At 38.4% G+C, this 16,610-nt stretch overlaps 2 protein-coding genes across 3 annotated transcripts; one reads left to right on the top strand and one right to left on the bottom strand.

Moving 5' to 3' along the window:
* Window positions 1-596: 596 nt before the first annotated feature.
* Window positions 597-6,235, bottom strand: LOC114468326 (inward rectifier potassium channel 16-like). The gene is given in 5 exon segments (XM_028455158.1): window positions 597-1,574; window positions 1,576-1,666; window positions 1,668-2,314; window positions 2,452-2,519; window positions 5,679-6,235. Coding segments are annotated over 3 exon segments (1,134 nt in total). The 5' UTR covers window positions 2,294-2,314; window positions 2,452-2,519; window positions 5,679-6,235; the 3' UTR covers window positions 597-1,157.
* A 3,631-nt stretch (window positions 6,236-9,866) lies between these two features.
* On the top strand, window positions 9,867-15,287 carry LOC114468747 (5-hydroxytryptamine receptor 3A-like). 2 transcript variants are annotated; one of them, XM_028455800.1, is made up of 9 exons: window positions 9,867-9,969; window positions 10,062-10,207; window positions 10,293-10,337; window positions 10,407-10,513; window positions 10,603-10,772; window positions 11,441-11,556; window positions 12,897-13,107; window positions 13,194-13,352; window positions 14,876-15,287. In XM_028455800.1, the coding sequence occupies exons 1-9, from the start codon at window positions 9,930-9,932 to the stop codon at window positions 15,127-15,129; spliced, it is 1,248 nt and encodes a 415-aa protein (XP_028311601.1). In that variant the 5' UTR covers window positions 9,867-9,929; the 3' UTR covers window positions 15,130-15,287. The 2 variants fall into 2 exon arrangements, with proteins under 2 accessions (XP_028311601.1, XP_028311600.1); XM_028455799.1 differs by having other exon boundaries at window positions 13,194-13,370.
* Window positions 15,288-16,610: the final 1,323 nt, after the last annotated feature.

Genomic DNA, 16,610 nt, shown 5'->3' with positions numbered 1-16,610 from the left:
TAATAAGCACAAGTTAATGGTTAATAAGCACTTATAAGTGTGCTTGATTACTTACTTTCAACAAGACCTTTGTGAGACTTTAAAAAGTTAGTGTGAATGCCCTCTTTCAGTTCATAAATGCTTAATTATGCACATATTAATAGGTCTCTGCATATTGCAGCTACCGGATCTAAAGTGGGAACAGTGCCTTATAAAGGTTAATAAACCATTAATATGTACTTATTAACTGCTTACAATGCAATTTGCAACTACTGGATCTTTTTGAGAAAAAAAGGTTTTTAAAAGAATGATAAAAGATAGGCATAAATGCACAAGAACTTTTGGAATTTGTAGACTAATGTTATAGAGAACATATAAATACATGATTAATATACACAGTAAATAAATAAAAAAAAAGGATTTTTTTTCAAATGTTCAAACAAAATTGAGAAAATAATATTGTAGTCCGTGAAAAATTAACAGTTTATCATTTATGCAACAAAACAAGGAGCAAAAAAATAAAAAAATAAATAAAATAAAAAAATAAATTCTAATTTATAATTTTTTTGCAAGGTTACTCATAAGCCAAAGCTTTGAGGATTAATTTGGTCCTATAAAATATCCTAATTATAAGCATCCTAAATTAGCTTAGTTGCCTAAAAATGATTAACTTCAAGAAATTGTTCTTAAATAACAATAGTTATCTATTATTTTTAATACCTTGAAAAACATTTTATATATATATATATATAATTACAATAATGCTACATTTTTCATCCACAGTTAAGCAAAATACTGAAAAATAAGCTCCTTTCTTTTTTGTTCTTGTGACTATTTGCTTGTTTGTTTGTTGACACATTTATCAGTACTCAATATCAAAACATGTATTTGTTTATGTACAGGGAGACAGAGAAGCTGCGACACTAAGTACAACAACCACACGATGGCGGTAAAAAGCTGCACAAACGCCTCACCATGACAGTCAAAAGCAGACTTATTTAAATGTTGTGAACCATATTTTTCAAAAGTAGCAACATTTACGTTTTCATTGTTTTTACAACAATAATCACAAAGAAGCCATTTACACGTGAACACAGCAAATACATGTTCACATATTTACAGGAATCATCATTCAAAGTAGTCAAGCATTGAATACAGTTTGTAAATTGTGTCATAGGCTATAAAACAGTCTGCTGCATCACCTTCTCAGTGACACTTAGATTCAGCTGACACATGTGTCCATTTGTCTTCACTGATGGTGAGACATGACTGTCCTCTGTGGACCCTCCCCTCCTGTCATACTCCTCTGCACTGAGCGATGGCACTGGCACCCATGTGGTCTCATTAAATCGAGCGTAGTCCACCTTGTAGTGCTTCTTTCCCACTTTTATCATGTCCTGGAAACGCTGACCCCAGCGAATGTCTGCTGCTGTGTAGCATGTCCGTGTCTGGTGGAGCATGCCGGTGGAGTCACCAGTGTAGGTGAAGGATACCACCAGTTCAAAGTCCTCCTCCAGCAGATCCTCAGGTCCAAGGCAGTAGAGAGGACTTCTATGTTCCAGTTTGTGAATGATGGTCGCCGGTGTGGCAATAACAGATGTCTCTGTTCTCAATCTCCAAGTCCTGATAGGACAAAACAACAGAGCCCAGAGGTTTTTTCACGTAGCGAACCAACTGGCCCTGGCCACCCATCCAGGATGTGGTTACCTCTGAAGTCTCCGAGACGCCACGACAAGCAGAGAACTCCGTCCCGAAGGTTGACCACAGCACAGCTGCTGAAACCCACTGTTTGAGCCCTCTTACGAGCAGACGCCATCTTAGCCACAATAATGCCAATTATTATGGTATCAAGAAGACAGCTGAGTACATCCTGAAAGGTCACCACGACGATGGCCACCATGCAGTTCTCAGTCATTCCCCTGAAGCCATAGCCAATGGTGGCTTGGGTCTCCATGGAGAACAAAAAAGCTGCGGTGAACCCACGGACATTCTCCACGCATGGGTTGTTATCCAAATGAACAGTATCTCCATGTACATGGGCTATGAGCCAATAACTGAGACCAAAGAAGAGCCAGGAGAGGATATATGACAGGGAAAAGACCAGAAACATCACCCTCCAATGGATCTCTACTAGAGTGGTGAAGATGTCTATGAAGTAGGTGTTCCAGTCTCCAGGTGCCTTCTGGAAACTCACAGGAAACCTGCCATCTTTCTGCATGTAGCGGAGACGTCTCGCCTCCTTGTTGTGGCTGACCAGCGTGTGGACTGTGGTGTAGCTGGTATCAATGACCTGCTCTGTTGTTTCCATCCTCATTCACGTTCTCTTGCCAGCCTGCTGCAAAGACGCAGAAATGGGTTAAAAAGGCAGATCAAAACCTAACAGTGTCCCCATGAGCAGGAGGCACAGATTCTACCCCATAACATGTGACTCCAAATATGAATGGATTTTTGAGTTGTTTGTTTAGCTGAAACCTTCATGTTTGAGCAAGCAGAACAGGTCACACCTCGCCTTGGGCAGCAGAGAGCCAACGACCGGAGCACTGCCCAGAATGGAGTGTGAAAAACGTAAAGACATACGCAGGTTGATTATTTACTCATATTTCTTACTCATATTTCTCATATATAAATCATTTTGTGTTAAAAGCAATGAATTCCAGTAGCAAAAATTAACTCATATATACATTTACTCATCATGATCAGAATCATTGTAAGGACAAAATTCTAACCCTAACCTTAGATGAAGCAGTTGGCAAAGCAATAACACATAAGTTGGTGAGCTTTTTAAAACCAATGCAAGCAGTTTAAAATGTTTAAACATAGAATTTTATCTTATAGTAATAAACTAATCTTTTCATTAAAAAAAAATGTTCTTAATAACAATAATGCACTTCTTTCAAGTAACCATTTTATTATTGTTTAATACAAGTATGTTTGGATTTATCATATATGAGTTTCACTTTTTTTTAACGTCACAGGGTCAGTACAGCTTGCCAGACTGGTGAGCTTTTTTAGGCTCAGAGAAATGTTAGCTTTAAAGCCCGTCGTTATAAGCAGCATGTGCCTGTGTTTTACAAAAGCGTGTCACTATTAGTTTGGAATGTATTATTTGGTCCTTAGCTCCTCAGATTGTCTGAATTTGCACCTGGTTTATTTTTATTTTAGAAAAGGAATCATTAAGATCTTTAATCAGAGATGGTATTCGGTTTCAATGCGATATATCTACAGATTGTCTATATTTCCCTAATGCTTAAAGAGGGATCCCGGTTGTCTGGCTCCTTCCCCTTCTGTTGGGGGCGGGGGGTTGTTGGGCATCTCCTCTCACGGTTTGACCCCACATTGCCCCCCTCCCCTTGGTAGGTCATTTGTCGCACCAAGGCAGCAAGCTGCCTGGGCAAGTCCCCTTTGCAAGTACCCCAAATCATCATCATCATCATCATCATCATCATCATCATCATCATCATCATCATCATCATCATCATCATCATCATCATCATCATCATCATCATCATCATCAGACTTTATTTTGGACCCAAACATGGTCCATAGGAGACATAACAACAACAGACATATCAACAAATAAGACACAATAAGAAAGGATCATCCATATATATATATATATATATATATATATATATATATATAAACTAAGGCACCAGTGTTTCCACAGACAAGAGAAGAACCTAACCATAGTTTGTACAGGGTTGGTCAGAGAATAAATGATGCTATTTACAGAGTCTGTTAGCTGACACATACATCTGTACATGAGGTTACGGAGCACGTCAGTACAAGTTTTCATGATTTACACGATCAAAAGCTTTTGAGGCATTAATAAAACACATGAAAATTGTTGTATCAAGCTTGTTATACAAGTCTGAAATCTCCTTTAGAGCAAAAAGGCACACATCTGTGCCAAGTTTAGGTTTGAAGCCAAACTGATTGTCAGATGTCATAGCAAACGTCTACATTCTATTTATTATAGCTCTTTCCAAGACCTTGGATAAAGTACTAGCCAGTGCTATAGGTTGATATTTATTTTCGCTATTTATTTTGCCAGTGTGAATTCAGTTTGACATAGACTGTGTCCCATTGTGATTGCTCAGTTCACGTCTGCTGTCTTCTTACAAAGCTCCTGTGTTATTGTGTTATCCATTCTGACGCGACGTGTTTATCTGTTTATATTTCACATCCATGTTTAATGAACACACTGTAACATGGAATGTGTATAAAATACAGAGGAGAGATTCCCTCCTCTGGCCTTCATCAGATTGTGAGAATGCTCCCTTCTCTTTCTCAATAAACTGAATTAAACGGTTAAAGACAAGCCTGTTTTGACTCAAGACCTTTGTTTACTACAATCGCGGATGCTTAGCACATATTTTTTCAGCCACACCAACTTTGTCTTTTACAATAGGCACTAAAATAACCGACAATAAAGAGTGGAATACCGTGAATTTAAAACCTGATAAAGCAAATGGCTAACGAGGAAAAGTTTTCTTCTTGCAGATTTTAAATGCTCGGCAGATATGTTATTTGCACCACATGCCTTGTTGTTATTTAGCTTCATAACTATGTCAATGATTTCTCTTTGCCAAAATAATTACAACTTCATTTTTGTCTCCATTGTCCATGACAAAGGAATTACTTAACAGCTCGTAATAGAGTTTCTGCCATGACTGGGCAATTTCATCTGGTCCGTTTCCCCAAACAATTTTTGTTGGCAACAATGTTTTAACAGTATTCACTCTTTTTATTTCTTTTTGTACACAAATTTTAGTGTTGTTTATCATTTCACCTTCATTTGGTGCATGCAGGTTGCTGTAACCAGCAGTAGTGGCTTCACAGTACTGAAGTGTTTTTCCATCAGTTGAGATTTTTATTGAGTCTGCCGAGAATAACTGAGAACATTTGTTTCAGTTTATGACGTCTGATTGTAAAATTGACCAATTTTACAACACAACACAACACAACACAACTGTGCTTGTGTTATTTGTCAAGCCTTCTGAAACCACTGCTCCTGTCACTGCGTTCAGTGTCACCAAAATGCCACTAATAGTTAGTCACTATGCATGGTTTTGTGCCTAAAAGATGTTGAACCTATACTGATAAACAATGCTTTTATTCAAGCATAATACAAGTATAGAAAAGCATTTAAAGGCACCATTTTGTTGATGTACGTCTACACCTTGAAGACATCAAACAGAAACCATTACAAGTGATGACATTTTTTAGCTTTTAGCTTTTAGTTCATTTAAGATCATTCATTCATTCATTCAATTTTTTTTGGAAATTCTTTTGCAGCCTTTACATTTTTTTCCTTTAGATAAATTATATCATAATGTTATTCTATTAACAAACATATTCCGGGGGAATAAACTTGTATCACCTTTTAGATGTTGAATGACTACATTTAAAGTTTTACCTTTTTCTATTTCAATGTGTTGTAATATAAATTTAACAAGAACTTGTTATAGATTAAAAAACCCAAAAGCAAAATAAACATAATACATTATATGATAATTTATTTGTTTTTTGTTTAATTTAGTTATATTTTCCCTCTAACAATCTTGTTCATTTCAAATTAATCTTTATAATTATCAGTTGAATTTGTAAAATTTCATAGCTAAGCAATATTTGACTTTGACCTTCAGTATAATCAAAATGTGCCTCTTTAAATTAAAATATCCATATGTTTTACTTACTTGGTGAGAAGAGAGTACATCGGGTGTGTCAGCAGTCCATCAGTTCTGGAGCATCTGGAACAGTCAGGGGCTGTCGTGGTCTGAAGGCAAAGTCCCACTCTGTTCTGATATCACAGCATTCACTTCCCTTTGAATCCTCCACATGGGTTTACGACTTGTTTTAAAAGGTTTCTCGAGACGAAACATTCACAGTCTCAAGAGTAACGTTGTTGAATCTGATTTGTTTTCGATAGAATTATTGAAGGTGTCACTTTCAGATATGACTCATTGTGTTATTTTATCCAGGTATGTCTATTTTACCATTGGTTTTTTAGATTTTCATAATTCATTAGACAGGAAGTTAACCTTTGCTCAATCAGGTGAAACCTTTTCTGGCACAGGGATTTTCTCTGCCTCAGTTAAGATCTGATAAGGCCAGAAAGATCACACCTGAACCGCCAGAGCGCAGTAACTTTTCAACCCGGTTTACTCCAGCCATAATAACAACTAAAGGTTTCCAAATGAGGTCAACAACAACATAATAATGTCCAAGGAGAAAAACATTCCCCTTCCTCTTTGATGAATCTGTCTTTCTTAGACAACGTGTGAGGAAGGAGATAAGACACATTCTTCAGAAAGATAACCTGAAGAACATCCTGTCATTTACTGGCAGATATGAATGTGAGAACAAATGGAAACTTTTTTTTTTACTTCACTTCTCATATTGTCCTACTTTATTGGTTGCAAGCGAAAGTCTTTCACCAGAGTTCGCAGGGATTTTGGATATGACACCAGAAAAATCCCTGCTATTTAAAATCTATAAAATCACTTGCCAAGTATACAACCCAGTCTCACTCCAAAGCATAGAATGACTACGCTTGTCTGCTGTGCAATGTGTAGACATCCTACGCCTCTCAGGGCGTAGAAATTCTGTGTTATTTCCCCAGTGTTTTCTGTGGGGCATACGTCGGGTCATGTGACCACCTCGTCATCCCATTCTAGAAAGGAAAAACCTTACCTTAATTTCATACTATGTATACGATCTGTAGTTTGTTTGTTTCAATTCATCCTGGTTTATCCTGTTTGCTATGGTGTTGTTTAAAACGTACCGGAAGTGATGTTAAATTACGAACCGTGGTTAGTATCCCAACCATAGCAATTATGTGAATAATTAATTCATTTATTATTATTATTTATATTCATTCACATTTGAATATATTTCCACACCTAGAAGTGTAGCTTAAGACTGTTTGAAATTTGTAATAAAGTAACTACATAAATATAGATTTTTTTTTTTTTAATAAACAGGACGTTAGTCATTATAAACTTAATGTGCCTTTTGTGATTTTTTGTATAATAATAATAATGTAAGAAAGAAATATTAGACAGGAACTTTTTTTTTTAAATAAACTTTATTTTAGTTATTTATATTTTATTCACCATTATCTGTTTAAAACTCAAGGATTTTTATTTGTCATCATGTACATGATAAATTAATGTCCCCAAGTTCCCCGTTAAGCCCTTAGAATATAAATAAAGTAAAGAATAATAGTATAAAAGAATATAAAGACAAAAAGACAAATAAAGATAGAAAAACACCATCCAACCATTAATCCATTTTCTCCAGCTCTCATATAAATAGAACCCTAACAGCAGCAGCAGCATTAAAAGACTTTAGGTTATTTACATAACCCTGGTTCTATGAGTAATATGAGTGAGATGTTTCACTATGGGATGCATCCTCCATCTGCAACCCTCAGAAGCATATATATCAATTTGCCAATCCTGATTGGCTGGTGAAACGTGTCCGTCCGCCAGGAACACTCCCACCTTCTATAAAAGGAAGAGGCGTCAGACACCCTCTATTCAAAAGAAGCACCGCTTCTCACTTGTTCAGGCAAGAAGGGTTGTCTGGTGAGACATCTCACTTATATTACATAGAACCGGGATTATGTAAATAACTTAAATTTCTATTTCATAATATTGCGTGAGATGTCTCACTATGGGATATAGTAGCTCCCGTATTGCAGACATGCTAATCGAGCGGGGACCAGCCTGCAGGGCAGAAATCTTTACACATCAGGACAGTAGAAGCACCCTTGCCACGCACGGGGCTGAAATATCCAGAATGTAAAAGTGAAAAAACATGAGGGGCAAGGTCCAACTCGCTGCCGCACAGATGTCCTGGACAGACACTCCCCTGAAATAAGCCCAGGATGGAGGAGTGTGTGCGCAGACCCTCAGGTGGCCACAGACCCTGACTCGTATAAGCCAAAACATTAGCCTCCACAACCCAATGTGACAGGCGTTGCTTAGCCCAACAGGGCAACAGGTCCACCTTGGCCTGTTGCATCACCAGTGGGTGTAACATCCATTCCCCGTACACCGGCGCACCCGCGTTCAGGATCCCCGCCCATAGTGAGAGGAGAAGACCACAACTCCACAGGATCAGTTTGCGTGCCAGCATATGCAACAACGGGAACGCAACCCGCCTTGGCGGTTGACATACGCCACAGTCGTGGTATTGTTTGTCCTCACCAGGACATGATGTCCCCTGAGAGACAGAAGGAAGTGAATCAGCTAGTGGAACACCGCTGAGAGCTCCAAATAATTTATGTGAGAGCCTGTTAGGCTAGTGTCTGTGGAGACCACTTTCCTGGAGGTAACGGGGCCCATAGGTACACCGTGCGTCAGGAAACCCGCCAGTGGCGCAGAGCCGCGCTGTACTCTGGTGTAACACTCGTGCACCATGAGGCACAGGGCTCAGCCCATGTAAGGCCACCCACAGGTCGAACCTCATGTGGAGGCGTTCGTGGTGACCACTTCCCTGGACGTGATGGTGGCCATAGGCATCCCTTGCGCCACGAAAAATGGGGTTTGCCAGCGGCACAGCCCAGGCGCACCCCGGCGTGACCATCACCAGATGATGATGGTCAAACCACGAGGACCATGTGTCTGGGCATTCACCCCGTGAGTCATGATGCACGGGGTTCAGCCCACAAGAGGTCATCCACAGCTGGAATATTTTCCTGTGGAGGTGACCAAGGCCAATTACGGGGATGGCAGATGCCATCAAACCGGGTAACATAGGACATAGTCTGAATTGAACAGATTTTTCCCAATTGGAAAAGTGCAAGGCATTCCCTGAAAGCTTTCACATGTTTAGATATCAGAAACAAAATCAGTAAAAAGTTATTAAGCAATAAAAAAAATAGAATTTTTAACTTAGGATTCAAAATTTTCACATTGGATGCTGGCGTAAGTTCTGCTACAGTTTCTTAATTTATTTGCAGCATAACAACTAAAAGCTGCTTTACCTTGTTTGGGTTTCACTGTCTGACCTGTGTCCATAGATCTAGACAAGCTGGGTTTATACCTAACTAACATTTCCCTGTACTCTGGGTTATAGGTTTGAGCATAGGTGGACTTTTATCACAGTGCGGGCTACAAAAATGTTTGATTGTCTGATACAAGGGCCAAAGTATCAGAATTCATGTCAGCATTTAGAATAATTACCAATCTGTACATTATTATAAAACAGTAAAGAACATAGGTTTTGTCTATTTTTGTATCACTTTGTATTTTTCTGTCGCTCATTGTATTTTTGTTGGTATTCTGAATATTTTGTCATTTCTTAAAATAGTTGATAAAAAAATACAATGATATTGATTATTGAAAGGGAGTTACCTGAGAAAATCCTCAATGATTAATTTTTTAACTTCTCACTCGCCTAGTCATGTGGATGTAAATACAACCGTGGAGGGAAAAGTGATGAACAACAAAAAATGCATTAGTTACCCAGCTGTCAAAACAAGGTGTGTGTGTGTTTTTTTTAATTAATTTCAGAAACCATAGCAGTTTGATTGTCTTTGTTTCCTTTCAGCAGTGGCAGACTGAAGGCCTTTTCCATGTGAATGCAGGGTTTTGTTGTTGGCGTCTCCTCTCACTCTTGTGGTTAGATTTGATAGCAATGAGCAGCTGAAGTTCCGTGCTTCCTGTTGTACAGACAACAGGAGTAATTGTGCTCATAACCTGTGTTTGCACAGGCTCTATGAAGAGCAAAGCGAGAATGCTGTAATTAATGACTTTATAATTCAGGGCTGTCATGCGTCAGTCGTATTGTCCCCATGCCTTTGAGCATTATTGTTGTGTGGTTAAACACCACTAAGAGGCCTATTTAAGTGCAGCACAGGTTTCAGTCAGTCTCCAGTCATAAGTTCCACATGACATCTCAGGGGCTTCTCTAGTGTAGGAAGGGACCAAACCAGAGACATGGAGAAGGTGATCATCTTAATGACTTTACTTCCTGTCGGTAAGTAACATAATTAGGCTACGACTCTGACAAATATTACAATTCCTTATTAGATGTAAAGAAATAAGCTTCAAATGCATCTACATGTGCAGTTTCAGGAAATCAAAATACAACGTGCAACACACGCAGATGTCTGGCTGAGAAGTTGCTGAAGAATGCTTATGCATCTCAGCCTCAGTCTGAGAATTGCACCCAAACGATCCATGTGCCATTCATTGAATACCAAACTCTGTCCGTTGTAAGTATTTCTCCAAATGTTTTGCTTAACTTTCTCTACCTGGACCTGAATATTTCTCGATTATTTTTACATTTCTCTAAAACAGGACACCAAGAATCTCCGTCTCTTCGCTCGTTTGCAGGCCACAATTGTAAGACTATATTTTGTTTTGAATGATCAAAAATTTTGCAAAAATTTTGATTTTTACTTTTCGACACAGATGTGGAAAGATCCTGACCTAAAATGGAACACCTCAGACTATGACTTTTATGAAGTGGCTGTGCCGGTCAATAGAGTTTGGGTGCCTGAGCTCCAGGTGACTAATGCGTAAGTCAGTTTACTCCCCCAGACTGTCTGCTAATAAAATAACAATATCAGCCCAGCACTTTCCTAAGAACTCACTTTAATCTGTCCAGGATATCATCAGAATTGAAGCATAGCTCTCGGGATTTGGTGGTTTACTACGACGGCACCCTGAAGCACACTGTGATCATAAATGTACAGGTCAACTGTGAAATCAACCTCTTCAACTATCCCTTTGCTGAGGATGAATGCCCCATTGCCATCCAAGCATGGTATAATGACGGTGAGCTCAGAAGATCGCTTAAAAATTACAAGCAAGCTTTGTGTGAAGCTTAAACTCTTGCTCTAGAAACTGTAGACCATCATTTTAACAGTATGTTGAGATTTTGTTGATTCAGACAAGGTTTTTCAGGAAATTTTGATTTCCTTGCATATTTCGACTGTCAACTGCCAGTCTTCGTCAGAGGAGTTCTGCTGAGCACCTTTGATGAATCTTCAAAGGAACCATCAAAGCCGATCAGTCGAAGACTGGCCGTTGACTGTCGAAATATGTCAGGAGATAAAAAAAAAAATCCTTAAAAACCTTGTCTGAATAAACAAAACCTCAACTTAACATACTGTTAAAAAAAAAAAAAAAGACAAAATGAATCACGCTGGAACTATTACATGGAAGTCAAGTGAAACTTCAAAGGAACCATCAAAGGCGATCAGCAAAACTCCTCTGACAAAGACTGGCAGTTGAAACATGTCAGGAGATATCACATTTCCTGAAAAACCTTGTCTGAATAAACAAAACCTCAACTTAACACACTATACCTGTGTAATTGTGTTGGGAAATATTACATTATTCTAAAAAGAGGAACACTAAATAAACTCAAATTAGTACTAACATTATAGTATTTATCAATATTTATTGCTTTTCCATTAAAAAAAGGCTGTGTTTTCTTTCAGGATGTGGGATGTGGCTGAATATGGGTCAGCTGAAGATGGTTGATGGTAGCCATGGTGATTGGAAGACTGAAAATGTGACATTAGCTAACCGAGGGTCTTATCGCAACTACATCCTGGTAAGTTAAAAAAGCCACGTGTATGGAAAATCTGGTTACTTACTTTAGAGGGACTGGACTTGGAGTTTTTCTTGAAGACGGTTCAACTTTTAATTCAATGCAACTTTATTTATCGAGTGCAAATTACAATAATAATCATCTCGAAGCACTATCAAAATATACAGTGGGGAGAAAAAAACTTTTAAATGGGAAGAAATTTCCTGCAGAACCAGACTCAGAGATGGCAGATATCTGCTTCGACTGGTTGGGGTTAGTGGACAGAAAGATGAGCACAGAACAGGATAGAGAGAAAGAACATCAGGGTGTCCCAGACTAGTTGAGCCGTAAAAAAACAGATCAGGAACTGCCATCTCCAGCTTCAAGACACCTGAAACAGAAAAGAGCGAAAAGGGTGAGGAGAACGCACAGATTGCAGAAAAACATGATACAGTATTAGTAGGTCTGCCTGCATGGAAACACCTGGTGCTGGGGGTGGACATCAGTGTAAATGGTGTGTAAGCAGTGTGATGGGTATACAACGAGAGTCATAGAAAATCTACCTGTCAGGTATTACTAACTCACTCAGGTAGATAATCAACTGAACAAGCCTCAGTTTTTACTGTAAGTACAAAAAAAATCCTTCAAGTACAAAAATTAATTCACATGACAATAATTCAAATGAAAAAAATATTGGAAAAAGTTGTGCTTTGGAAAAATGATCTTTTTCTCTTTTTTTTTTTTTTACTATTTCTAGTTGTGTAGAGATGGCACAATGATGCATTAAAAAAAAAATAATTTTCAAAATAAAAGCACAATCCATTTTTTTTAATTATTATTATTTTTTGGCCCATGCCTCACCTGGAGAAAAAATGAGAGCATGAAAAATCTTCTCAAGTTCTTTGATAAAACCTGAAAATAAAATAAATTACCAAAATAACTGATTTGTTTTTCTTTTTTTTAGAAAATTTGATTAACCAACAGGTGATTCAAAGAAAACTCATCCTGAGGCCGTGACCTTTAGTTTGGGAAACAGGCTTTGGATCAAAACGCAGTCCTTTAAACAGTGTGTTTGTTAATCTTGCTGGAGGTCACATTTATCTGCTCTATCACTCATTATAATAGTTGGCTGTGGCTGCACTGGCTGGTGACAACCAGGCCAAACTCTGCTGATTTACCCATTTCCATATAAACTCGCAGTTCAATGTTTTAAAATGTATGTTTTTTTATACGGTTTTATTGTGTGTTTTTATGCTTTTAAAGCCTAAAGTCGAGCCTTGTGTGACAAATTTCGTTCTTGTATGTGCCTATGGTGTGTGTATGAATGACAATAAACTTTATCTATCTATCTATCTATCTATTAGGTGCAACTGGAAATTAAAGTGACAAATCCCTTCATCACGTTGCTGCTGCCCAGTATCCTCATCATGATGCTGGATATAGGGAGCTTTGCCATGCCTCTGGGAGGTGGAGAGCGCAACTCCTTCAAAGTCACTCTGGTGCTGAGCTTCACTTTGTTCCTCAACATCCTCAATGATCAGCTGCCTGGGGACAGTAGCTGTGCTCCCATCATCAGTCAGTCACTTCTCATTCGATACAGTCACAATCTGATTCTAGAATATGCAAACAATAAGACTGATGTGTTTCTGTCTGTGCTGTAGGGACACACTTCTGTGTTTGCCTGGTGTTGCTGGTCGTGAGTATGTTGGCATCCATGCTGCTGACAGGGGTAGCCCACAATGGTGGGTTTATTGCATGTTGCAGATCCAAAGACAAGTCTCAGAAAAACAACAAAAAACAGACAGAGGAAGAGGACGAGGGTGAGAAAGACAGTGATGGTAAACACATTTTAAATGTCCAGATTAAAGTTTGTCCTGCAACCAGTGGTGGTTCTAAACCAGTTTTACTGTGTTAGGTGAAGTTCGGGGTGGTGGGCGGTTGCACGCTCCCGCTGAAGGGTGCAAGTGTGTAGGGTGTCCCAATCGTGCAGAGTGTGCTTAAGCTTCACCAAGTATGTGCCGTTCATGCACAGCTGTGTGAAGTGTGCATGCAAGTGGACTTTAATGAACTGAATTACTCATAACTTGGAACGTCCCACAACAAGACGTACTGCTTTACGGCAGTCCAATACAAACTAATGTTAGATAATGACCAGCCCCTGCACACGGTTGTCTACAAATTCACTTTTCTCAAACTTATATCATGGCGGCACAGCAAAAAAAGGCAGAGAAGACCTTTGTCCGAGGAATGGAGCAACTCCATGCAGTGACAGCCCATCACACAGCAATCACGTACCGTCGTCACGGCAACAGGCACACGTACACACTCGCAAGCCAGCGCTCCATCAGGCAGCACACACACAAATATCCATCCATCTATCTATCTATCCATCCATCCATTTTCAGAGCCGCTTTGTCAGCACAGAAACACTTCACACATTTCCACACTCCCTTCCGTATTACTCCCACATGATTCATTTATTTTACTTGTCTCTCTTCCTCCTATGTTCACATGATCACATGGGACTATATGTGTGAAAGCACCCTTAGTGTCACCGTTGTATTAGGACTTTTCAGTGATCGGTTGCTACCGTTTTGGAAGAGCTGTGGGGTGGGGCAGGTGGCGGGGGGTGTGGAGTGTTTATGACAGTGACATAACCAAAAGGGACCTTTAGGGGGAGTTAGTGCAAGTTACTTAGTTCTGCTTTAAATCGATGGCGGACAAACTCTCACAATAAACCCTGTTGGCATCAAAAATGGCAAAAAAAAGGATTTTCCAAGTGTAAGGTATCAATTATTTCATTTCTGTAATATGTATTATATTTAAATACATTGCTAGCGCAGTTGCTATAAATGCCATTTTGCCGCCACGATTGATGACGTCCTGACTAAGGTGGATGACGTAACCTCAAACTGTCCCAATTCTTCCCTTTCAGCACACTTGTCCCCTTACACACTTTACATTCGAAGTGCACTTGTCTTAAACCAAGTGTGCCCTTTGTGGAAGTCCATAGGGTGTAGTGTGGGTATTGGGACACAGCCACATTCAACCTTCTAGCGGTGTGGTGCTCTAAGGGGTCTGACTGGAAGCAAGTGCCACTCACCTTTGTTACGCCTGTCACATTGGCGCGCTATCAAAGCTTTTCTTTTTATTAAATGTGGGAGGGGACAGGGTCAGTTTTACAGGGGCGCCGACCCCTGTTCGTCCCTCCCTAGAACCGCCACTGCCAGCAACATGTAAGCCTGTCTTTTAACCTTCATGTTAACGTGTTAGAGGATATTATCAGTAACTGATTCACTATGAAATAACCTGCAGCTTTAATTGTTTCCTAATTTTCCTGCAGAACCAAAGCCTGACATCACTGTAGTCCAGCTGAGCTCCTCTGAGGACACAGAGATGCTCCGGAAAGTTGCCAAATTCCTGGAAGGCATTAAAGAGAAAGATAAGTGCGACCAGCAAAACATGAAAATCGCCAACAAACTGGACAAGATCTTCGTCTCAATCTATACTGTTTTTACCGTTGGATACTTTTGTGCTATGCTAGGTGTGATGGCAATCTATAAATGTGAGGTTAACCATTTTGAGTTTTGGGATTGAGGTGAGAGTACGTAACGTGAAAAACATGGTGGCGCATGCTTTTAGTTGTTATGCTGCAAAGAAGTGGAACTAACTGCCAGCAGAGCTGAAGTCAGCATCTCATGTGAACCTTTTTAAATCCAAGTTAAAGGCACTTTTTTCTCTACTGTTTATGACTGAGAGGGAGATTTCTAATCATTTTTATTATTGATTTAAAGTTTGTACTGCTGATTTTAATGTTCTAATTATGGAGAGCCAATTGTAAAGATGCGTATGCTAAAATAAACGGCAACTTTTTTGCAACATTTGACACCAAACCATGTTACTTTTGACTGAAATTTGTGATTTTTTTTCTCTTGTAAAAATATAATGTCAAAGTTAAATCTAAATGTTAAATCTAAATGTAAAATGTTGATATTATGTGTTAAATCTAAATGTCACGGGGAAACTAAATATTTAACTAATATGCTAATTCACCGGAATGAGCTTTTATGTTGGTACTACCAGTGAATTTGCATATTAGCTAAATATTTACTTTCACCCGTGACATGTAGAATTAACATTTAAATTTATACTCAACATTTAGATACAACATTTATATTTATATTTAATATTTACATTTAGATTTAACAGTGACATTACATTTTTACGAGAAATTAAATATCACAAATTTCACAAATACTGCTGTAAATCTGGTCACAAGTAACATTGAAAAACAAAAAGATCATATATGTTTTTTAATGTGGTTTGTTGCTAAATGTTGCAAAAAGTTGCTGTTTATTCTAGCATGCGCAACTTTACAATCATCGCCTCATATCTTATTGATTTTTAAACCGTCCAATGTTTTCTGTTGCACTTTTTAATCATGTAAAGCCTTGTGTATGAAATGCGCTATACAAATACACTTGCCTTGCCTACAAAGTTGATTCAATAAATATGAAGAAATAATTCAAAACCTCTCAATCATCTTTCATTACTAATATATTATATTTAATTCGTGTTTTTATATTTCATGCAGATACATGTGAAAGCCTTTGTGTGACTTTATCAGTAGACACTTGACACACAATGCTGCTCCCTGGTGGCAAAACATTTCCAAAGCCAATGTGATCAACTAAAAACAAACTACAGCTATCAAAACACACACACACACACACACACATATATATATATATATATATATATATATATATATATATATTTATAACTACAGAACTTTGTATAACGCATCACCCAAGATGTTTATTTCAATACATTTTTTAGTGCAAAATTCTGCAAAAACGTATTTGTATTTCGAAAAGCTTCACTCAAAATACCACTATATAAAACTGTGTTCATCTTTTAAATCTCTCGTGCACATTCACAATAGCACAGTATGTATTTTAATTATATTTCTTAAAAGTTGGCTGCCAGATTGTTTTGCATTACTATTGTAATTTCTACACCAACCATCAACTTGTTGGTACATTTTTTTTCACACTCTGAAAATTCTGACAGTATAT

This window comes from Gouania willdenowi, chromosome 8, assembly GCF_900634775.1.
Source record: "Gouania willdenowi chromosome 8, fGouWil2.1, whole genome shotgun sequence".
In the NCBI taxonomy this organism is placed as follows: Eukaryota; Metazoa; Chordata; class Actinopteri; order Blenniiformes; family Gobiesocidae; genus Gouania; species Gouania willdenowi.
The sequence above is the reverse complement of the archived record's forward strand: the minus strand, read 5'-3'. Positions and strand labels throughout refer to the sequence as shown.

What these genes read in the sequence shown, in the direction of transcription:
- LOC114468747 (XM_028455799.1), top strand. Translation starts at nt 9,930, where the DNA reads ATGGAGAAGGTGATCATCTTAATGACTTTACTTCCTGTCG. An exon ending in AATACCAAACTCTGTCCGTT is followed by an intron (nt 10,208 to 10,292) that starts GTAAGTATTTCT and finishes TCTCTAAAACAG; the next exon opens with GACACCAAGAATCTCCGTCT. An exon ending in CCAAGCATGGTATAATGACG is followed by an intron (nt 10,773 to 11,440) that starts GTGAGCTCAGAA and finishes GTTTTCTTTCAG; the next exon opens with GATGTGGGATGTGGCTGAAT.